Source organism: Pleurodeles waltl, chromosome 8 (assembly GCF_031143425.1).
Source record: "Pleurodeles waltl isolate 20211129_DDA chromosome 8, aPleWal1.hap1.20221129, whole genome shotgun sequence".
NCBI classification, from domain to species: Eukaryota; Metazoa; Chordata; class Amphibia; order Caudata; family Salamandridae; genus Pleurodeles; species Pleurodeles waltl.
Genome location: NC_090447.1, coordinates 399,302,905 through 399,326,699, shown reverse-complemented (window position 1 = coordinate 399,326,699; position 23,795 = coordinate 399,302,905). Strand labels below are relative to the sequence as shown.

The following is a 23,795-nucleotide window of genomic DNA, read 5'->3' as shown; positions in this document are numbered from 1 at the left end:
CTCTGAGACCCGCAGCGACAGGGGCGGCCTGTCTTGGGAGGACTAAGGCCTAGGTTGCAACCTGGCACAACTGATCTTTCGGCGGTGCTGCTGACTGCATGATTAGCCTGTGGGAGTGGGGGACCCCCTGACCCTTCTGGCTGCTTTGGGCCTGGTTGCAGTGGGCCGGCCCTTTGAACCTGGGGCTACCTGCAGACTCTGGGCCTGGAGGCTTGGCCCGCTGCTAATTTTGTTTCCACCCACCGGCCCTGGGCCTGAGGCTGTGTTCAGGGGGCCTACACTTGGGCTGCCGGGCATGCGTCGATCCGGCTGGGCTGCTGCCAGGACCCTTGGATTCCTGGGCCGGGCCTGGCTTTTTGACTCCGTCTAGGTGGAAGCTGCACTCCTGCCATCGGCGGCAAGGTGGCTCCATCAGCGGCCCAGCCCTGGGCAATATCCTGTAGCTTGGACCCTGGACTGCGGCGGTGAGTCACTGGGCCTCGCATTTCCTTTTGGCCTGCTGGCGTGGTAGTTTCCTCTTTGGCTCCACAGCAGCTGTCTGTGCTGCCTGCCTCTCTGTGGCTAACTCCATTTTGCTGCTTCTACACCAGACCTCTACTTACCTACTGAGGTGTCACATCATTGAGAATCCTTTGCTTTCAAGCCTCAGGGCATCTATTATTTGTTACCTTTCGCCAAGGAGCTGCGCTGCATCGGGGTTGGTGTAGGCGACCTGGCTTCAGTAAATTTCGTCCACGTCCCCACCCAACACCTAAACCCCCACACCCCTTTGCCATTGCGGGGGCACAAAGTCCCTATTGCTGCGCTACAACATGGGTCGGGCGACCCCAGACAGAAGCAACTAACATTTGAAACCAGCAAAACTCCTATGAGGGCCCCTATGGATGGGCCTACATCTGTGAGCTCCAAATCTGGTGCTACCTCTGCCCCCCCCTCCAGATGGCACAGCGGCGATCATGACTGTTATCCTGGCATTATTCCATGCTGTCGACTCCCCCTTTGATACCCTCACTGTGAGGCTTGACCACATGAACGAAGACATTGATCGTTAGGCTACCAGAATGGATGGGGCAAAGCGTCTGATATCTGAGGTGGAGGATGGCTATGCTGACACCCAAAAATGCCTTGAAATAGTAGAGCACCTCCTGAAAATGGTGGCATCAAAAAATGAGGATTTGGAGAAGCGGGCATGCTACAATAACTTTCGCATTGAAGGTTTGGCGGAGTCGACAAACACTAGCCGTCTGGACAGTTTTGTAGAGAAGCTCCTGGTGGATCTGTTTGGCAGGGAAGCCCTTACTAGCATATTCGTTGTGGAGAGGGCGCATAGATAGCTGGGCAAGCGCCCCATCCCAGGGGCCCCCCACACACCATAATCGCTAGGCTTCTGAATTTCGTGACCGGGACACTGCCTTATGTCTGACTCGTGAAAAGGGACCTTTGCAGTATCTATTTCTATATTCCCAGACTTTATACAGCTGGTCCAGGACACATGTCACAAATATGCGGCCATTAAGACACTACTCCAGAAAAGTAACATTCAATATGCGATGTTGTACCCAGTGCGACTGTCATTGAACTGGACAGCAAATATCACATCTTCACCTCTCCTGCTGAGGCTACATCCTTCTGCAAGCTGCGTCAACATGGGGTGTCTCAGCATGGTCAGCGGAGTTCCATGGACTCGGCCCCAGTATCGATTCCTCCCTCGCACGACGCCCGGGCTTCGGATGAAGGCCCTTCGATCTAAATCTCGCTCACTAAAGCAGCTACAATGCATGCTCTGTGACCTGGCAGATAATACTACTCTTGGACTCTAGTTGACTATTTGACACTTGGTCTGCTCTTGCATGTTGTCTTTAACACTCAAGCTATGGGCACCTTCCCCATCTTGGGAGCGTTGCTGCAACCCCATGGTGTATGTCAATATGGTTACTTGTTTGGGTTTTCTATTACTTTTTGGGATTCACTGGGGATTATATTCACTGGTGTGGGTTGGGGGAGTTGGGCTGGGTTGTTTGTTATATATTACCACTGAAGCTATCAGAAAGGCTCTTTAATTCACCTGGCTATTCCAAATTCTTCTTCATAACTATACTACAGTACTCATACTCATGCGGCTACACATATGTGTGTCAATTGGAATATTAGGGGCCTTAACAAACCTAAGAAAGGGAAGCAAGTGCTATTTTATCTCAATAGACATGGCATAAAGCTGGCGTTTCTCCAAGAACCTCACCTAGCTCCTGGCCCTGATCACTCCTGTGCTGCACAATGGGGGCCCTTACCACTACTTTGCATGTTATAGCTCTTATTCCTGAGGGGTATATATATTGATCCCTAAGAGTATCCCCTTCAACTGCTGCACTGCTGATTCTGATCCAAAAGGGTGGTATTTGTTGATACAGATTGACCTGGAAGGTGTCCTGGTTTTGCTAGCCAACATCTATGCCCCAAATGTTGATTCCCCAGACTTTTATTTTTTCTACTCTTAAGACTCGATTGGATCGCATGGTTGCTGACCATATTCTTGTTGGTGGAGACTTTAATATCACCTGTGATGCCTTGTTGTACACTACAGGCTCCACTGGACTGTCTAAACCACGCTCTGCTCTTTATGCCTGCTAACGGACATCTTGGGCACTTTTCAACTTTCGGATGCATGGTGTGCCGACACCCACACGTCTCTGAATTGACTTTTTATCCGTCATCACATAACACCTGGATGCGCATAGACCACTGGTACTTCCCCCCTCTGTACTCTTGTGGCTAACTGATAATTTTCATCTCCCCACACCTTATCGGACCACACTTTGGTTGCGGCCAGACTTAACATTCTTTCTACCACTCCGTTGTTTAGGACCTGACATTTCCCAGTAAATGCTCTACAGGATGAAGTATTTTGCGCTGAGTTTTGGGAGGCCACTATTGAATACATCACATTGAACGCTGGCTCCGTCCAGCACCACTCCACATCGTGGGAGACCTTCAAGTCATACATAAGAGGCATCTATATAGCCAAACACTCTGACGTGCTCCTTACTATCCAAGCGGATCCAGCCGGGTGGAGAGGCAGCTTACTGACATCGATAACAAGACCAGCTCACAGGCAGGGTGCTAATCCATGATTGCACAATTGGAGCTTTTGCAAGGATAGTTACACATGAGGTTGTCCACTTTGGTAAATATGCTACAGCCTGTGGCTATGGAGAGAGGGAGAGACCTGGGCAAACACTTGTTCGCGTCTTACGCCCCCAGTATCTGGCCTTGTACATTATGGTCTTACTCCGTGAAGACGGCACGGATATTACGGCCAATGCTGCCATTTTTGCTGAACTTACGGCATGCTACTGAGCTCTGTGCACCTCTCAAGTAGATGCGCCAGCTGCTGCTCTGACAGATGTTGCCATGGTGTGGCAGGATAAAGGCCAACAACAATTTCTAGCCGCCCTTATTACATGTGACGAGATATCCCAGGCCATAGATTCCTTGAGTGGATCGAAGGCCCCAGGACTGGATGGATTTACAGGAGATTTTTATAAGACCTAAAAGGATATCCTGATCCCACATCTGCTTGAAGTATATTTGGAATCTCTACAGTTAGGGAACCTTCCCCCTACCCTTAATTATTATTACTAACTTGGCAAGTCATCTTATTTCTGCGAATCATATAGGCCACTATAAGATGTTAAATCACAATAATAAGATATCAGCTAAGGTTATCGCCTCGCGCCTTTCCCTTTTCATGGACAAAATCATCTCCCCATTCCATGCAGACTGGGTTTGTTCCTCACCGCTTGACAGCGATAAACCTTCACACTATTTTTGCAGAGATCAGTCAAATCTCTCCAGACTTACCGGCGATAGCAGTGCTCTTGGATGCTGAAAAGGCATTCAGTTCTCTTGAATAGCTCTTCCTCCATGCCATCTTAACAAAGCTGGGAATCACTATGGGGTTCAGAGACTTAATTATGCTGCTCTACACAGCCCCTACTGCACAGCTTCGAATAAACGTGCAGTCTCAGAATCTTTCCCCTTTATGCGAGTCTCTGGTCAGCGATGCCCGCTTTGGCAAATTGCTATTTATCATAGCTATAGACCCTCTAGTGCGCTATTTCCAGGAGTGCCACTTGTATTGAGGATTATGGTTCCACAAAGGCCCCCTGTTAGCCTCCTTATACGCGGATGATATTCTCCTGTTCGTCCGTCACCCCTCAATCAACCTCCCTCAACTGATTAGGGAGGTGAAACGCTTTGGTGCTTTTTTCCGGTCTGTCTATAAACTCGAGCAAATCAGAACAGTTTCCATTAACTGATGTAACTGCTCCATGCTCCCTTGAATATCCATTACACTGGTGTGAAGATTTGCCAAAATATCTTGGCATCCATCTGCATAGAATTAGTGCCAAGGTGGTCTGGTCAAACTATGGCCCAGCTATCGACAAACTTACATCCCAGGTAGAATAGCTATCATTAAAATGGTGGTCCTTCCACGCTTTTTATATTTATTTCTCAACATTCTTGTTGCACTATACAATAGTTTTTTTTTTTTTTTTACACTCTTCGTGGCCTGCTCACGAGATGGGCCGACCGGCGCCCCTGTATGCGATGGAACATACCAACTCTTCCATACGAACTTGGAGGATTTGCAGTGCCTGATTGACGTCTCTATTATTTGGTAGCCCAGACATACTTTGTCTTTTTAGGTACCATCCAGACGCTCGGCTTCCATATCTCAAACCCGAGCACATGCAAGCTCTTCCCTTTTCCCTCTCCAAGCTGTTGCCATACTGTCATCCTAGGAACCTGGTGGAAATCCAGACGCTTCCCACGACATGTGTTGCGTGGTCCAAGCTGCTTCGTTACCTAGGTCACGACACTCTGTAACTCCCCCTGACCTTCTCTTGTCAGGGAACCCAATGGTTTCCACTTATTTTGGAACGGTTAACCCCGCGCACATTAACTGCCTATACACTGTGGGTGACCTCTTTAGTGAGGCCACCCTGAAAACAGTTGACACGCTACCTGAGGTGCACAATGCAACGTACCTCAATAGGTTTATCCTGCACTGCTTACACAGTACCCTACTTTGCTAAGTTGCCTACGTACCCACATGAACCAGTCAAATTCTTTCCTCTTTTTTTAATTATTTTGACTCCCGATAGCACACATCTGATATCTCAACACTACAATACCTCCCTCAAGTTAAGGCCTGTTGGTACAGAGAAACCCAGATACATGTGGGAGCGCAACGTAGGACATTTTGAGTCCGATAAACAGTGGAACTATTGCTGTGCTTAGACTAAACTTATCTCCAACAGTTATTGGCATAAACTATTGCACTACAAATACCTGCACCGTACTTACGTACCGCCAGGTTAGATCCCTCCCGCTCACATTTCTGTCCTAAATACTCCACCAAGCTTGCTAATTTCACTCATTTAGCCTGGACCTGTTGCCCTATTTACAAATTTTTGGACTCCTTTCATACCACTCTGACACACGACAGGACACCTTTCATACCACTCTGACACACATGACAGGACACCTACTCACCCCAAGCCCACTTCTGGCATTGTTGGGCTATGTTAAGCCACTGCCCTTGCATATACGATGCTTTGTTGCCTTGGCTTTACTCCTTGCAAAGCGATAGATTGCACTCCACTGGGGTAGCAGTACAATCCCTACTACGTCCGCCTGGGTACGAGATAAGTCTTATTGTGACACCACTTTTGAAATGTATGTGGCGCTGCAGCCGTCATCCTCCCAACCTAAAGGTATATGGCAACCGTTTCAAAACTTTCTCTTGACTCTCCAGTGGACGGAGGGTTCGGGAGAGACTGGTTCATCTCATCCACACACTGACACCTCCAACCCGTCCCTTCTGTATGGCCCTACACAGACAGTTCTCCTGGGAAGCTAGGCGACCAACGCCCCCAGCTTTTCTTAACTTCTTCCTTTCTGTCTTGTGTGTCCTCCATGATGTACCCACTCACTGCGTTCACCGCCCCATGCTCTTTTTTCCCCTTATTCATGTTTGCCAGTTACCGAATTGTTGTAAGCATTTTTCAAGATTTGGACTGATGGTGATGTTGCTGTTATACTCCAACTTGTAGCTTCTACATGTTTGCAATGTTTCCTACACTTGTTATATTGTATAAAATCACAGTGTTTTTTTTTAAACTAAATATAGAGCAGCGAACAATAACAACTATGTCAGAAAGATCTTACTTGCCTACAAAATAACCTTCTTAAATGATGATGCCCATCAATTGGAAAAAAAAAAACACTAGAGGTGAAGATCAAAATCCTAGTCCTTCTAAATGCCTAAAATTTATAGGGCTCTGATAGTGGCACAATTAAATGGTTTTATGGCAAAACATGGTTGAAAAGTTTATCTGATAGACATCCAGTTGCAGATTCCTTACCTTAAAGTTTCCCCAGGCGTCAGTCTAGATCCAGAGATTTTTATTGAGCAGTACCCCTCTGTGCCGTTAGGTGATGCCCATTGGGTTGACGTCCGTCGTTGGCGCCGGATAATATGTCACGGGTCCTATATAGGTGCCCCCCCAGTGCGTTGACTTCAGTTCTTTTCTTTCCCCGCCTGTTAGCGCTGATCTGAAGAAATAGCTACCTCTCAGTCTTTTTTCGACTTTTTATGAAGCTTTTTTTGAGTATATCTACTCCTGGTGCATCGAGGATGTCTTCTTCCTGTGCCAGAAGTAGGTCGTGGTTGCTGTTCCTGCTACTTTCTGGTACCCAAAAAGGACAAAGGCCTCTGCCCTATCCTAGACCTTGGGTCCCTGTAGGAAGCGGGCTCTTTATATAGTGGACCAAAATTAAGTATACTGTGCAAAGAGTCCAAGCAATCCCCAGAAGTATCACAGAGGCACAAATGACATGCCAAATGCTCTCTTTTGGGTGGCGTGGTTAAGCAGTTAGGCATATCAGAGGGTTGTGCTAAGCATGTAAGGCACACAATCATGCAGTAAGTGAGACACACACTCGATAATGAAATCCAATACCAGTTTATTAAAACACATCTGTATATAAATTTAGTTGCCAAGATCATTGGAATCAGGTGAGTACTTTTTGAGTTATGAATTTTTATAGTTTTCAAGACAACACAATGCATTTTCAGGAAACTACAATGCTATCCTATGGAGGAAAACAAAGACGGCAATCCAGGTAGAGTACAGCTACTTACTAGGCCAATCTCTTGGACTTACGGGGGTTTTGGGGCAAAGTCCAAGGCCACACAAACAGGTCACCTCGGGGAGCTGTGCTGCATCTGGGTGCATAGGTGTGTTATGGCGTCCGGTGTCCCATTCAAGTGTCCAGGATCGGTCTGGTTACGTAGTCGCTGTAGGGATGGACTGGAGGGAGAGTCCAGGGGAACCCATAAGGGTACTAGACATTTGAGGTCCCCAGGAACTAGGGGACATCGCCAGTCCACTCTTTCTTGGGCTGTAGGGCGTGTGTGCAGGGGTGCCTTCTAGCACTGGGTCCAGCACTGGAGTTCCTCACGGTTACAGGGTGGCCTGCAGAAACACTCTGCAGGCGTGGACTGGGTGTCCAGTCTTACCCAACCAACAGGTGGGCTCAGGGCTCATAAGGTTGAGACACGTGGGGGATACCCTTGGGACTCCTCTTGTGGGTCTGGGGCGGACGGGTGCAGAGGTGTCCTAGAGCATCTGATTGTGCTTCCTGGGTACTCACGGTTGTGTGGGGTTTCCAGAAACAGTCTGAAGATGCCATTGTGAGGTCCACAGTGGGCGAGCACAGGGTGGGCTTCTCTTCTGGAGGGCCTGGAGACCACGCTGATACCATTGGCCTACTTCAACACAGGCTAGGTGGCTTGGGTGCAGTGGTGATATCTGTGCAGGTTTTTGGCATCCCCGGTCCTATCAGTTTTTTCTTGGGTGCCTGCGGATGCAGGAGAGCATTTCCTCTACTCCATGGGAGTTCCTCCTGGCGATTGGTGAAACACTGGCAGATCTACCCTTGTCTTGGAGGCTGCAGCGCCAGGTCAGTTTCTCCTCGAGGGTTGGTTGCAGCAGGCAGGCTGGCAGGGTTGGCACCAAGTCAGTTGTACTCCTCAGGTCCAGCAGTCTTCTTCTCACTCCTTCTTTTGGGTCCAGCGAAGATCTGGGGATCTGGTATCAGGGGGTCCCCTAAATACTCAATTTAGGGGACGTTAAGGGGAGTCCAGGGTAGTAGCCAATAGGCTACTTACCCTTGGGGGCACAATACTCCCTAGAGGACCAATTCCTTTGGTGAGTGGGCATCACCCTAACCAGAGTTCACAAATTCCACCACAGACAAGATGGCGGAGATGGTGGAGTGATGTCCACTTCAGGCTGGCACCCCAGGGTTGTTCCAAGTCTGGAAGTGTGACACCTACTGCATAGTTAATTTTCCCACCTGTCCAGATGGGCCCCGAGGCGGGGGGGGTTTGGCATCTTCCTCTGAGGAAGGACAGATCTGCATACCATAGTCGGTGAGTGAAGGCAAGAACCCCTTTTGGCATGGTTACCCCCCATTTTTAGCCTGATATTAATGCTGACTTGACTGAGAGTGCACTGGGATCCTGATACCCAGGCCCCAGCACCAGTGTTCTTTCCCAAAAACTGAACCATTGCTCCCACAATTGGCACCCCCCTGGCAAGCAAGCAAGCAGGGCTGGGTCGTGGACCCTGTGTCAAAAGGCTCTGCATCTCTGGACGTGGCTGAAACAACCGGGCATTTCCCTGGTGGTTCAACATCTGGTAGGCTTTCTGAATGCCAGAGCGGATTAACTCACCCAACAATGCTTAGTCGATTATGAATGGCGTCTGCTTTTGAAGGTGGTGCAAGGTCTCTTTCAGCAGTGGGGAGAGCCTTGGTTAGATCTCTTCACCTCTGCAGAGAATGCACAATGTCAACAGTATTGCTCATTGGAGTTCCCAAGGAGGCAATCGCTCGGTGATGCTGTCTCGAGTGGAACTCAGACCTCCTGTACGTCTCTCTGCCCATACCACTTCTGCCCAGAGTTCTCAAGAAGATCAAGAATGACCAGGCACAAGTAATCCTTGTGGCTCCAGACTTGGCACGAAGAGCCTGGTATCCCGAGCTACTGAGCTTGGCCATCAATCGTCTGATCAGACTGCCCCCTTCAAGAGGATCTTCTTTCGCAGTAGCAGGGGAAGCTACCCCACCCAAACCTGTCCACTCTCTGCCTTCTTGCATGGAGTTTGTGCTGCAGCAGCTAATAGCTTTTGACCTTCCTTCTGAAGTCTGTAAAGTAATCTTGGCCTCCCTCCACCGAAACGGTATATGCCTGTTGTTGGAAGAAATTTGTGGCATGGGGCACAGGAAAGTCTGTTGACCCCCTTTCTGCCCCTCTCTCCGAGGTCCTATTGTTTTTCCTTTTTTTGGCCCAGCAGGGCTCTGCTATGGGCACTGTCAAAGGTTATTTGTCTGCCATTTCTGCTTTTTTACAGTTGCCTGATTTGCCTTCCTTGTTTAAGTCTCCTATTGTCAACAGGTTCCTTAAAGGCCTTACTCATGTTTCCTCCATCTCCATTCATTATGCCCCAATAGGGTTAGAATTTAGTTTTGACATTTGGCCATTACATCTGCCCGTGGGGTGAGTGAGTAGCAGTCACTGTCATCTAAACCGCCTTACCTTTCCATCCCTCCTGACAAAGTGGTGCTTCACACTAGGGCCTCCTTTCTGCCGAAAGTGGTTATGCCCTTTCATGTAGGCCACCTATCACTTTGCTGCTTTTAACATACCTCAGCATTCTTCTATAGAAGAGGAGAGACTCCACAGCCTTGACCCAAAAAGAGCATTGGCATTCTACCTTGATCGCACCAAAGAATTTCGGGTAAATGATCTACTGTTTATTAGTTAGGTGGGTGTGAAGTTAGGTCTGGCAGTGCAGAAGAGAACCATCTCCAGATGGGTTGCACTCTGCATTAAATATGCTAAACACTGGCTAAGAAGCAACCACCTTAAGGTTTGCTGGCTCATTCTGCCAGAGCTAAAGCTGCGACTACTAGACTGGCAACACAGGGTGTGGTAGGCAGACCTCATTCACTTCTCCCCGTGCCCTCCCCTCGGTCTTTCTCACAAGGTAGGCAACCTCTCACAATCACAAGGCAGGTTCTACACCCCGGCCTCCAGAGTCTCCACTTACAATATTGGATGTTGAGTGGCACAATCTGAGTGCCTTTTCATTACCTTCTTAAAAGATTTACATAATTTTATGTTTTTTTTATTCTGCCAGAGCACCAAATGTGCTCTTCAAAGCAGTCTGGTGGCGCCCAGAGGCAGCTCAACCCCAGCCCAGAGGCACATATCTTTAAAGAAGAGGTGATAGCACCTCTAGCTCACAGGAAATCCTTTGTTCAACCTTCTCCTGTCCAAGTTAGGCTCAGCAGCAGGAAGGCAGAATAGTGTCTAGGGTCTACAGCAGAACACACTGGGATGCAGACACTGTAAGGCTGTACAAGCAGACTTTGGGGGTTTCCCAAGGGAGCTCCCAGAGTACAGGGTATCATGTAACTAACACTGGAGTGGGTGTAGTTGCATGATTCCAACATGTCTGATACCAGTCATGCCTATGTTCGGTGAAGCCATTGTGTAGTTGGACAACTTGTGTTGACCAGTGTCCACTACATACCTTCAGATGGCTCCTCCACACCTATAAAGCCCAGGAAATGGAGCCTGGGGTTTGCAGGGGCACCTCTGCTCATGCAGAGGTGCCCTCTCACTTAGTCATGCACCCTGCTCTTGGGCTGAAGGGTCTACCTTAGGGGTGACTTACAGGGTCAGAGTGCAGTGTCCATGATATAAGGCAAACCTTATATCTGGAGTGAAAGGTGCATGCACCATTTCACAAAGGCTGCAATGGCAGGCCTGTAGTCACAGTTTGTATGTGCCCCCATGAGTGGGATCATTCATACTGCAGCCCATAGGGGACCCCTGGTGTACCTGTGCCCCTGGTACCTAAGTACCATATACTAGAAACTTACATGGGTGCACCAGTATGCCACTTGTGGGGTGTAAAAATTACCATACATCTAAATTTATGGGAGAGAGCACTGACACTGGGGTCCTGGTTAGCAGGATCCCAGTGAACTACAATCTAAACATACTGACACTAGGCAAAAAGTGGTGGGAGCTATGCCAGAAAGATGCTACTTTCCTCAAAACGGGTCAGCTGTTCTCAGAAGATGTTGATCTGTATCGAAGGCAGGTAGTCCTCCCAAAACTTTGGAGGTCACTGGGCTGCAGGACAGGTCGTCTTTTGGCGCAACCTCTCACAATCACAAGGCAGGTTCTACACCCCGGCCTCCAGAGTCTCCACTTACAATATTGGATGTTGAGTGGCACAATCTGAGTGCCTTTTCATTACCTTCTTAAAAGATTTACATAATTTTATGTTTTTTTTATTCTGCCAGATAGGCCAAATATGTTAAAATATTGTCCTGACAGCTCCATAGATCCTCTTCAGGCTCACCTATATGAACATTCTCTGTTTTCTTTTTCACTAGCACAGTAAGGTTGCACAGTTGCTACTGTTGAAGATTACTTGTCAGCCTTTTCTGCTTTTATATTCCTTCCTGATCATCCTTCACCCTGTAAAATTCCTATTGTTCAAAGATTCTTTATAGGCCTCACAAACAAGTATCCTCCTACACTCTTCATTATGCCACAAAAGGGATCTCATTTTGGTTCTTACCTGCCTAATGTGTTCATTGTTTGATCCTTTACATATTTGTCTTTTAGGATTGTTAACATTTAAGACTATCTTCTTAATCATGGTTATGTCAGCTAAACAGGTAAATGAATTTCAGGCTTTGAGTGTAAAACATCGCTTCAACTCTTTCTTCCCTGACAAACTGGTGTTGAGAACTAGGGCTTCCTTCCTTCCTGCCAAAAGTGATTTCTACCTTCCACTTCGCTCAATATATTACTGTTTCCACTTCCTATCCTTTTCCAAATCCAACTAAAAAGGAGAAAAGACTTACTTGCCTTGATCTTAGGGCTTTCATCTTCTTCGTGGACAGACCACGTGAGTTCAGGCTGAATGTTCAGCTCTTGGGTCGATACACTGGAAAGATGGAAGGCAAGGCAGGCCACAAGTGGACAATCTCAGGATGGCGCTGAGGACTTCGGCAGCCTTCTTACCGAAAGTTATCATTTAGTTTAACACTGGATAATCCATCACTCTTACAGCATTTTTGTTGCCCCTCCCCACTGCTCAAAAGAGGAGGAGAGTCTCAATTGGGTGGAAACCAAGAAAGTTTTAAGCTTTTACATTGATTGTGCTAAAGGTCATTGGGCGGACAGTATGCATTTTATGTGATTCTCTGGGACAAGAAAATGCCAGGCAGGGAAGAAAAGGACTTTTTTGAGGATAGTCTTCTTTGTTAAGCTCTGCTACTCGTAGGCCGGAAAGCAGCCTCTCGAATGTGTAAAAGCACATTCTATTACTGTTAAGGCTGCCACTACTCGGAGTGCCTGTCCTGGAGATCTGACAGGCTGCCACGTGGGTGTCGGGACTCTGAGTCCCACTGTAAGCTAACAATGCATCTCATAACAGACAGTGCGCACGCTGACTTACAAATGAGATCTAATAAAAGGGTGCAATATGATGATAGACTTTGAAAAGGTTTTGTTAAACCATTGCTTCAGTGTTTCACTAAAGTGTAAAAACATAACATTGTGATCCTTTATTTTTTTTAGTGTATGTGTGACTTTTATTAGTGTAGCAATACAGGATAGTGGAACTCTCATTTGGCTGCAGACTTTGGCCTTCTGCCTTTCAGTGCAGTCCATACTGTAAATCAGGTTTATGTACATTTATTTGCATGTTTAAAACCTTTTATTGTATAGTTCTATTCTAAATATTGGGAACTCATTTCTGAGGTTTCTTGATGGATTTTCTTGTGTCTCTTGTATAGCTGCTGATAGCCTGTATCAACTGTCAGTGCAGACCATGAATGCTGATGATTTCTTGAAGCAGCGACAGACCTCACCACCACTAAGCTCATCATCTCCTCCCCCATTATCCTCCGCCATTGTGCCACATGGTAGCTTCACCAGTGTTTTGAGCTTCAAGTAAGTACACAAGCAACCACTTAGTTGAATTCACCACCTTGTGCCAGTTACCAGATATTACTACCGATGCAGCACATTTTTCTCTTTATTTCTGTTTATTTCTATTTATTCTGTCCTTTTCCTGAATATTACGTAATTCATGGATCCTTGCCTCATTTGTGATCACCTTGTGCTAATCCTTTGGTGGGTCATTCTGCTAATTGAAAAGGCCAAGCAAATTACTTTAACTTATTTTGGTTTAGATCATGAACCTAAGACGAGCATTGACAATGCCAGTAGGTGTGGCTTATTGAATGGAAGTGCTGTTTGAGTCAGTGGGTTTTGGCACTTAATAATTCATCACACATTTGCTGTCACTCATCTTTGCACTCATTCATTCAAGCAGCCAGTTACTGCCTGGACAGCTGTCTACTCTTAAGAAACACAATGAGAAAAGAAGAAGCAAAAAAATTAGAGGATCTATGAAAGGATAAACTTCCAAACTAAAAGACTGGCCACCCAGCCCTGACACTGAAGTGTGTTCATTTTTTGAGGTAGATGTATACATGTGGTCAGAAAATGTAATCATTCACAGTGCAAGAGTCAATGACTGATAAGGACTGAACTATTGCCCAATGTAGTTTGCTGTCTCCAATGGAAGTAGAGTGTAAATGACACTCACAGACCGATGGCTGAAATTGCTGACCTAAAGGCCCTCTGTGTATCTGTTTGTGAGTGAGTGACTGTCTGTTTGTGTGTGTGTGTGTAAATGTGTGTATATATTTATATATCTTGATACAAATTTAACATTAGAGTTAAGAATGCCTCACTCGCAGGATTCCAGTAATCTCCTTTTATTTAGCACATGAAAACTCCACCAACTGACACCAATGCGTTTCGACCTTCCCTAAGTGTATGGTGTACACCTACAGGTGAGGCTCCATGTACTGGTAGCTGTGGAGAGCAGCTAAGGATTATCCAGGAGGGTGTAAAGTAGTTGTACATGCCACACAAGTCAGTCAGTGATGTACACACAGGAAAGAACAACACCAGTGTTAATTTTTTTTTTTTTTTTTTAATGTATTATATATTATAACACTAACTTAACTTTGGTTTAGCTCCTAACGACAGATATACACACACAAAAATATACTTAGGAACAAGTAAGTAAAATCATAAAATAACATGGGCCCTCTATAGGGGAGCCAAACCATATACTAAAAAAATGGAATGCGAAAATCACTACCAAACCAAACTAACACCCAAGGACCCTTAGGACTGGGGAAGCACTATAACACAAAAGGTAAGTAGGTGGGCTTCCCCAGGCGCCCGAGTGCAGAGTTGTAACCTAGAGTCAGTGTCCATAGGATAACAAGGAGAAGTTGCGGTCGGAGTTTTTGAGTTTTAGTACCCTTCCAAGTGGACCCTGAGGAAACCCATTGGGGCAGGGGAAGTTCAGGAGTGCCCCATCCATGGATACCCACAGAGACAGAGTACTTACACCAGGAAGCCCAGGTGCATAGGGGTGAAGTAGTGTTGGAACCTCACGTTGAGGTCAGTGTGGACCTCGGTTGTCCAGCTGCTGCCGTGACCCTTAGAACAGGTCGGTGGAACCCAGGCATGGATTCCTTAAGAAGAGGACCTAAAGAAAGAGGGGACACAGTCCAGACAATCTAGCGGTGCAAGGCGGTGCAAGGGGCAATTCCCACCCTTCTTTGAGATACTTTTCTGTAGAACTGTGGTTGAAGCCGGCAGGAATCATTGGAGCCCCCAGGAGAACCCTTTGGCTATAGGTGCAGGGAGGCCTCAGCAGCACAGTAGAGATGGGTGCCCACGTCGCAGGAGTTACAGAGAGGATGTCGGTTTTGGAGCTGGAGGCCAGGGGCTTTTTGGAGCTAGGAGGTCTTCATACTGAAGGTCCAACAAGCCTTGTTAACGAGAAACAGATGTTGTGCACTGGGGTTCCAGCCAAGTAGCTCCAGCGTGGGACCACAAACTTCCCAGTTGCAAGGAAGATGGGTCAGAGCTTTGAAGAGCCATAGGACCACCACCTTTGGAGCCTTGAAGAGTCCGTGGCACAGGAGGATCCACAAGCTGGTCGTTGTTGTTGAGGTGCCTGCAGTTACAGGGTAGTGACTCCTTCACTCCAAGGGAGATTCCTCCTTGCTTTTTTAAATGCAGGCAGAGTCCCAGTGACTCTGGAGCATGCACGACCACAGGGTGGCAGAGGTCTTTGCAGAACTTTGAAACAAATTTGCATTAGGGAGCCCTCCTACTGGCTAGAGTCTTGCTCTTGGATTCAGCAAAGAACAGCAGCGGTTCTGGTGTCCTGGTTACAGAATTGTCTTGCAGAGGAGACTTGCAGATGGTTCCTGAAGCCTTACAGGCGAATCAAGGGTCCCACCCTCAGGGGAGCACTTATGCACCCCAGGAAGGGGGTTGGACACTTACTGCATTGACCCACCTACCAGAGGGGGTAAGGGACGTCACTCAGCTGGACTATCCAGTCATATGCTCCAAGGGGCCTCTGCTCATCTTATTTCCAAGATGACAGAATCAAGTGGCCGCCTGACAGAGCTCTATGCACCTCCCTAGTGGAGGAGCTGGACAGGGGAGTGGTCACTCTCTGTCCTTTGTGTGGTTTCGCGCCAGACCAGTAACCAGGAGATCCTGCACTGGTGAAACCGATTTCTGCAAGGAGAGCACCAAATGTGCTCTTCAAAGCAGTCTGGTGGCGCCCAGAGGCAGCTCAACCCCAGCCCAGAGGCACATATCTTTAAAGAAGAGGTGATAGCACCTCTAGCTCACAGGAAATCCTTTGTTCAACCTTCTCCTGTCCAAGTTAGGCTCAGCAGCAGGAAGGCAGAATAGTGTCTAGGGTCTACAGCAGAACACACTGGGATGCAGACACTGTAAGGCTGTACAAGCAGACTTTGGGGGTTTCCCAAGGGAGCTCCCAGAGTACAGGGTATCATGTAACTAACACTGGAGTGGGTGTAGTTGCATGATTCCAACATGTCTGATACCAGTCATGCCTATGTTCGGTGAAGCCATTGTGTAGTTGGACAACTTGTGTTGACCAGTGTCCACTACATACCTTCAGATGGCTCCTCCACACCTATAAAGCCCAGGAAATGGAGCCTGGGGTTTGCAGGGGCACCTCTGCTCATGCAGAGGTGCCCTCTCACTTAGTCATGCACCCTGCTCTTGGGCTGGAGGGTCTACCTTAGGGGTGACTTACAGGGTCAGAGTGCAGTGTCCATGATATAAGGCAAACCTTATATCTGGAGTGAAAGGTGCATGCACCATTTCACAAAGGCTGCAATGGCAGGCCTGTAGTCACAGTTTGTATGTGCCCCCATGAGTGGGATCATTCATACTGCAGCCCATAGGGGACCCCTGGTGTACCTGTGCCCCTGGTACCTAAGTACCATATACTAGGAACTTACATGGGTGCACCAGTATGCCACTTGTGGGGTGTAAAAATTACCATACATCTAAATTTATGGGAGAGAGCACTGACACTGGGGTCCTGGTTAGCAGGATCCCAGTGAACTACAATCTAAACATACTGACACTAGGCAAAAAGTGGTGGGAGCTATGCCAGAAAGATGCTACTTTCCTCAAAACGGGTCAGCTGTTCTCAGAAGATGTTGATCTGTATCGAAGGCAGGTAGTCCTCCCAAAACTTTGGAGGTCACTGGGCTGCAGGACAGGTCGTCTTTTGGCGCAAGATCTTCAAGGCACTGCAAACAGGCTGGTAGGGCTGGGGCCAAGTCAGTTGGTATCTGTGGTCTTCTCTGCTGGTGTGACTCTGTATTGTCTGGCTCTTCGTAGATCGGCAGAAATCTGAGGTTCAGGGTTGCCTCTCAGATACTGAATTTAGGGGCGTTACAGGAAGTGGCAGGTGGTGGCCAGTGGGCCACTCGCCTTTAGGGTGACTACACACTTTGTATGACCACTTCCGTTGAGAAGTGGGCATAACCCTAATCCTAGTGACCTACATTCCTTCCAAACAAGATGGGGGAATTTAAAAGGTAGTAGCCACTTCAGCTCGTCCACCTTATGGCTGGGTCTGGCATAAAGTGGGCACACCTCTTAATCTGCCTAATTTTCCAGCCAGTCCTGTAGATAATCGTGGGCTCAGGAAATGGAGGTCGGTCTTCTCTACCATTTGGAGAGGACTGTGTCGTATTACAAAGACAGCAAGACCTTTTAAGCTCCCTGTCCTGTAATGTCCATCCTGCCTGGACGAGGTGTTAGCGCCTCTGCCCAGATCGGCCTTTGTTCTGAGCCCTTGAGAGCTTTGGGCCCAGGGACCTGTCCGTGTTCATGCTATGAGTTGGTAGTTTTTCACTCGTAATGACCAGTGTCCAGCACAGCTTCCCTTTTCACCTACTATGTCTGAGAATCAACAAACATAGCAGGGTCATATCTGCTCATGCAGTTATGCCCTCACATGTAATATAATGCTCCCGTCCTTTAGGGCTGGAAGGACTGCTAGAGGGGTGGTTGACATATATTGCATGTGGTTTAAAGGGGACAGGGCACACAGGTTGTGTGCCATGTTGTATTTTCATTTTAGTTCAGCACCAAGACATGCAGTCTGCGAAAGCAGCACTGCAAGCAATTAGTGATATGGTCCCTGAAGGTGGCACAGTTCGTGCTGCAGCCTTCAAGAGGGTTGCTTTGGTATCCCATGCCCTAGGTGCCAGGGGGTACCATTTACTAGGGACTTACAGTGGTAGCTAAAGGTTTGCCAATTGGGAAAAACGACAGCTTTGGAGGTAAGAGATCTGGCACTGGGGACCTGTTTGGCAAGGACCTGGCGCACCTTTGTTAGAAATTGCACCAGAAACCAGGCAAACAGTAGGGAGGAGGGAATGACCATGTCAAAAGAGGAGCTTTTCTACCACTAACTCCTCTGTTGCTTTTTGACAAGATTTTTTTCTTCAAATGTGTCATGGATGTCATCGGCGAAGGCAGGGTTCAAACCACGCGGTCTCCGTCACAGCGGAGGGACTCCTGTAAATAGGATCATCACCTGCTGCCATCTCCCTGCACCACCCTAGCTTACTCAGCCCACACCCCACCCTTGAGAGCTTGGTAGTCCAAAACTTAACTTCCCATGGCACATTCCCGTCCTCTCCCCAGGTCAGGAAATCCAAGATGCTGGGCCATCTTGGGAAGAAGCAGTTTTCTTCCACCAACCTGGCACTAAGGTCAGTGAACACCCCGTGCTTATGGGCCTGCTTCTCACACACCATTTGGGATACGGTCGTGCAAGTCCTGCCTCAGGTCCCGGAGGAGGCCCTAGCCATACTTTCCCAAGCAGTAAAAAAATTCTGTGAAGTTACTTCGGTGAGGCTTACATACGACTGACTCACTAGGAAGAGTGGTTGCATCAACAGTGGCCTTATGGCACCACTCCTGGCTGAGAAAATCTGGCTTTTCAGGGATGTCCAGGCAAACCTGATAGACATGCCCTTCAGTTGGACTTTCTGGTTTGGCGAGAAGGCAACCCAGCACCGGAGCACTTTAAGGACTCTCGGGCTGCAGCCAAGTCCTTGGGGCCTCTTGGCGACCCCTAATGCACTGTCTGCCTTTCACGGCTACATAAGGGGTGTGGCACTGCACCATCCTTATACCAGCCACCGTCATACGCAAACCACCCCAGGCTGCGCGAGGACGTGGGTGCAGTGCATTCAGACCAAGAGGGTCTGGAGGCCAGAAGTCGTCCGGCACCCAGCCCCTGGTAGGTGCAGCCTCAAAGACCTCCTAGTTTGGTTCTGCAGGACCATGTTTGCCCAGTTGGAGGGATAATACACCATAATCTCCACTGGCAGTCCATAACATTGAATATGTGGGTACTGCAGATCATCAGGAAGGGCTATGCACTGCCTTTCCAAACCTTACCTCCCCGAATACAACCAACATTCAAACAACTGGTGGAGGATCATTTTTCTGTACTCCAAGAGGAAGTTTCAGCTCCTTTGGCCATGGGAGCCACAGAAAGGGTCCCGATATCGGAAGTAGGCAGTGGTTGTTATTCTGCTGCTTTCTGATACCCAAAAAGATCACGGGTCTTCACCCTATTCTACACCTATGTACCGTAAATCTATTCCTCAAGAAGTAAAAGTTCATGATGCTCAGGTTTTTTCTGCCCTAGAAGACTGGTTGGTAGCGCTGGAATTGCAGGATGCATGTTTTCATATTCCCACCCTGACGGCCTACAGGCCACAAATGCTTTCAGTTCACCATGCTGCCATTTGGCCTTACCAGTGCCCCTCTGGTGTTCACCAAGGTGATGGTGGTGGTCGTAGCTAATCTTTGCAAGTTAGGGGTTTGTCTAGGGTTTGTCTTCCCCCTAACTCCTCAACTGGCTGTTGAAGGCAAGTTCGCCCCAGGCAGTGGTCTCCCACCTCCAGACTACGGCGGACCTGCTGCATTCACTGGGGTTCACTGTCAATGTGCCAAAGTCACACCTGACTCCCTCCCAGATGTTTGCTTTAATCGGAGCCGTTCTGGACACACTGCAGTTTTGGACTTCTCCTCCTGAGCACACAGTCCAGGATATTCAGGCGATGATACCGATGTTTTGGCCTGTATCCTGGGTTTCGGTGAGACTGACTCTGAGGCTGCTAGACCTCATGGCCTCCTGCATCCTGCTGGTGAATCATGCCAGATGGCATATGCATGCTCTGCAGTGAGACCTGAAGTGCCAGTGGGCACAACATCAGGGAAATCTCTCCGACATGGTGCAGATCTCGGAGTGAACTGTGAAAGACCTGCAGTGGTGAATTTTGAACTGCGATTGGGTCAGAGGCAGTCCCCTCACCCTTCCTCAACCAGACCTCAAAGTAGTGGCAGATGTGTCAGTTCTGGGTTGGGAAGACCAACTGTGAGAGGTGGAAATCAGAGGACTCTGGTCTTCAGTGGAATGCAGACTCCACATCAACATGTTGGAGCTCTAGGCGATCAGACTAGCATTGAAGGCATTTCTTCCCTCTGTCAAGGGGAAGTTAGTGCAGGTGTTAATGAACAACAACACCGACGTGTGGTACTGCAACAAGCAGAGATGGCTGGAACAGCAGGGCTTAACCCTGGTGGGTCAACACCTGGCAGGTTCTCTAAACACCAGGGCGGACAAACTCAGCCGTTGATGCCTAGCAAATCACAAAGGGGGGTGTCCATTCGGAGGTGGTACAAGCTCTCTTTTAGCAGTGGGGAAGAGCCTTGGTAAGATCAATTTGCCTCCGTAGAGAACATGTAAAGTCAGCAGTATTGTGTGCTGGAGTTTCCAAGGTGGCAATCACTTGTCAACGCTTTTTGTTGCAAGTGGAGCTCAGGCCTCTTGTACACTTTACTGCCCATACCACTCCTGTCCAGTGTTTTCAAGAAGATCAAGAATGACTGGGCCATGTAATCCTTGAGGCTCTCTACTGGCCACTGAAAGTCTAGTATCCCGAGCTTCTGAGAATAAGCATCGATCCTCCAATCAGGCTGCCCCTTTGGGAGGATCTTCTATCACAGCAGCAGGGGAGGGTTCTACACTCAAACCTGTCAATTCTACGCCTTCATGCATGGAAATTGAGCGGCTACAGTTGACCGCTTTCAAACGTCCCACCAAACTCTGTAATGTTATCTTAGCATCCAGGCATTCCTCCACAAAAACGGTATACGCCTGCTGTTGGAAAAGATTTGTAAAGTATTGTACAGATAAGTTGTTAAATCCTCTTTCAGCTTCTCTCTCTGATATTCTTCTTTTCATTCTTTCTCTTGCCCAGCAGGACTCTGCTCTGGACACTCTTAAGGGCTATCTGTCTGCTTTATCTATTTTTCTGTGGCTGCCTGACCAACCTTCTTTGCCCCCTATGCCCTTTATCATGTCTCAGTGGGATCTTAATCTAGTTCTCACATAACTCCTGTGTGCTTCTTTCGAGCCACTGCACAATTGTCCCTTCGGGCTGCTCACCATCAAAACAGCTATTCTCGTGGCCATAACATCTGGCCAGTGTATGAGTGAAATCCAGACCTTGTCATCCAGGGCTCCATATCTCACATTATTTCCTGTCAAGCTAGTGCTTTGCACCCCTACCTCATTCCTTCAGAGGTTGGTGACCCCATTTCATTTTGGACAAACTGTCACCAGCCCACCTTCTTTACTCCCCTACATCCCTCTAAGGAAGGGGAGCTCATCCACCAACTGAACCCAAAAAGAGCATTGTTGTTCTACCTTGATTGCACAAAAGAGTTCCGGGTGGACAACCAACTCTTTGTGGGGTATGTGGGAGCAGAAAATGGTCAGGCAGTACAGAAATGAACCATTTCCTGCTTGGTCATTCTCTGTATAAAGGACTGCTACTCCCTGGCAAAGAAGCAGCTTCCTGAGGGCTTTCAAGTCCATTCCACCAGGGAAAAAGCTGTGACTATAGCTCGTGGAGTCCCAGTTCTGGACATCTGTCAGGCAGCAATGTGGGCGTCCCTGCACACATTTGCCAAACACTACTGCCTGGATAGTCAGGTCCTCAGGGACATGCTTCTTTCACCTGTTTCACCTGTTCGGTTCTGCAGGACTTTCTAGTCTGAAAGCATTTGTCTACAGCCCACTGCCAGGAGGATATGGCTTGTGTAACTATTCAAAGGTAAGGAATCTGCAGTTAGAAATCTCTATCAAATGAACAAGTTACTTACCTTTGGTAACGCATTATCTCATAGAAACTCTAGCTACAGATTTCTTACACCCATGCCTCCCCGTTCTGCGGACTTATTTGCTAGTGTCAGTGGGATGTCTTTTCAGGGCCCTAGTTTGGACACACACATGTGCGAGTTCTTGTCATAACTTTGCGCTCCTGGCGTGGAAGTTGTGATTAAAGTAACTGACACTTGCACGTCTGGGTGGCACCTTTATAGGTGACAATACATCACTTCCGGCGCCAGCGACACCAGGTGGAGCAGAATGGATCCAACCGACGAAGCACACAGGGGAATTGCTTGAGCAAACGTTTCCAGACCTAGTCTGACGCCTGGAGAAATTCAAAGGTGAAAAATCTGCAGCTAGATAGTCTCTTCCAGATAATGCATTAACATAGGTAAGTAACTTGTTCTTCACCACCTGCAGCCACTCCCTGATTTGCTTGTCAGAGTTCAGAATGTAAAAGCCCTTCCTTTTGTATATGTCAGCTAATTCACACTGTAAGACGCTTTCATATGGTGTTTTGCAAGGAGTTCCCACTTTATAATCCTCTCTTTGTGTTTATCAGCAAAATCCCAATGCAAAACCCTTCACATTGTATTTGAGAAAACTGGTTTAGGATGTCCCAGGGCAGTTGGTGGTTACTGGGCCCCCAACTGTGTCAATGGGCGTCTTTCTCCGTTGAGGTACAGAAGCTTCTGCACCTTGGTTCATCAAACTGGGACAAGTACCCCTTCTAGCATTTGAATCTCAGGGTAATGAGGCGAAGCAGTCCAAGGCTAAGCCAGGGAGATGATGTGGGCTAGAAAGTCTTGGCTCATCAACTCAGTCAATCAGTGATTTGTATAGGGCTGCTTATCACTATTGGGATCTCAAGGCGCTGTTCTGAGGATGTCCTTCAGTCGAAGAGCCAGGTGTTGAGGTCCTTCTTAAACTGATTCAGCGAGGGGCCCTGCCTGAGGTGGGTAGGTAGTGTGTCCCGGGTCTGCACTACGAGGTAGGAGAAGGATCTGCCTCCCACTGTGCTCTTCCTCATTCTAGGGGTGGCGACGAGGGTAAGTTGAGAAGATCGGAGTTTGTCTGGCAGAGGTGTAGAAAGATAGGCGGTGATTGAGTAGGCCAGTCTGATATTTTGCAGGGCTTTGTAGGTGTGTGTGGAGCTTGATGGTGATGTGTTTGTTGATGGGGAGCCAGTACAGATCTCTAAGGTGGGCTGAAAGGTCTAGGATGAGTCTGGCAGCTGCGTTCTGAATTCTCTGGAGTCTTGCTTGGAGCTTCTCCGTGATTCCGGCGTAGAGCGAATTACCCTAGTCAAGTTTGCTGCTGACAAGTGCATGGGTGACCGTCCACATTGCCTCAGTAGGGAGCCACTTCAAGATCTTCTGGAGGAGGCGGAGAATGTGAAAGCATGACGATGAGACGGCTTTGACTTGTTGGTCATGGACAGCGGGGAGTCCATGATCATGCCCAAGTTGCGTTCATGGTCGGTGGGTATTTTTTTTTTTTTTTTCCAAGGGCAGCTGTCCAGCAGGAGTCCAGGATGAGAATCTCTGTCTTGTCCGAGTTGAGCTTGAGGCAGCTGTTTTTCTTCCAGTAGTCGACTGCTGTCATTTCGTTGTGGAAGTTGCTCTTGGCTGTTGATGGTTCGTTGGTGAGGTAGAGAATTAGCTGTGTTGTCAGCATAGGAGACTATGTTGAGGTTGTGCTGTCTTATGTTTTTTTTGCTAGCGGAGCCATGTAGATATTGCCCCCGAGTTGATAGTTCATGAGCTTTCGGGTGTCTTCCGTGAAGATGGGGGTTCATTGGTTGAGCGTCGGTTGGGGGGTGGGGACAGTGTTGGTACTGGTAAGCGGTGAATGTGGGATTTGGCTTTCAAACCCTTCGTACATGTCCTGGATTTTATGGAGGAGAAAGGTGAAGAGGATGGCACAGAGGTATTGAGGAGGGGATGTCTGTGGTGTCCATGGCGGGGTTTGTGAATTCCTTGACTATGTTAAAAAGCTCCTTGC

At 48.0% G+C, this 23,795-nt stretch overlaps 1 protein-coding gene across 2 annotated transcripts in view; it reads left to right on the top strand.

The window, feature by feature from the left end:
- The window catches only part of TMEM131 (transmembrane protein 131), an 892,454-nt gene that overhangs the window by 739,696 nt on the left and 128,963 nt on the right, over positions 1–23,795 (top strand). For both annotated transcript variants that reach the window (XM_069204268.1, XM_069204267.1), the window contains exon 36: positions 12,955–13,111. In XM_069204268.1, coding sequence (XP_069060369.1) covers positions 12,955–13,111 — 157 coding nt within the window. The remainder of the gene's footprint in view (positions 1–12,954; positions 13,112–23,795) is intronic.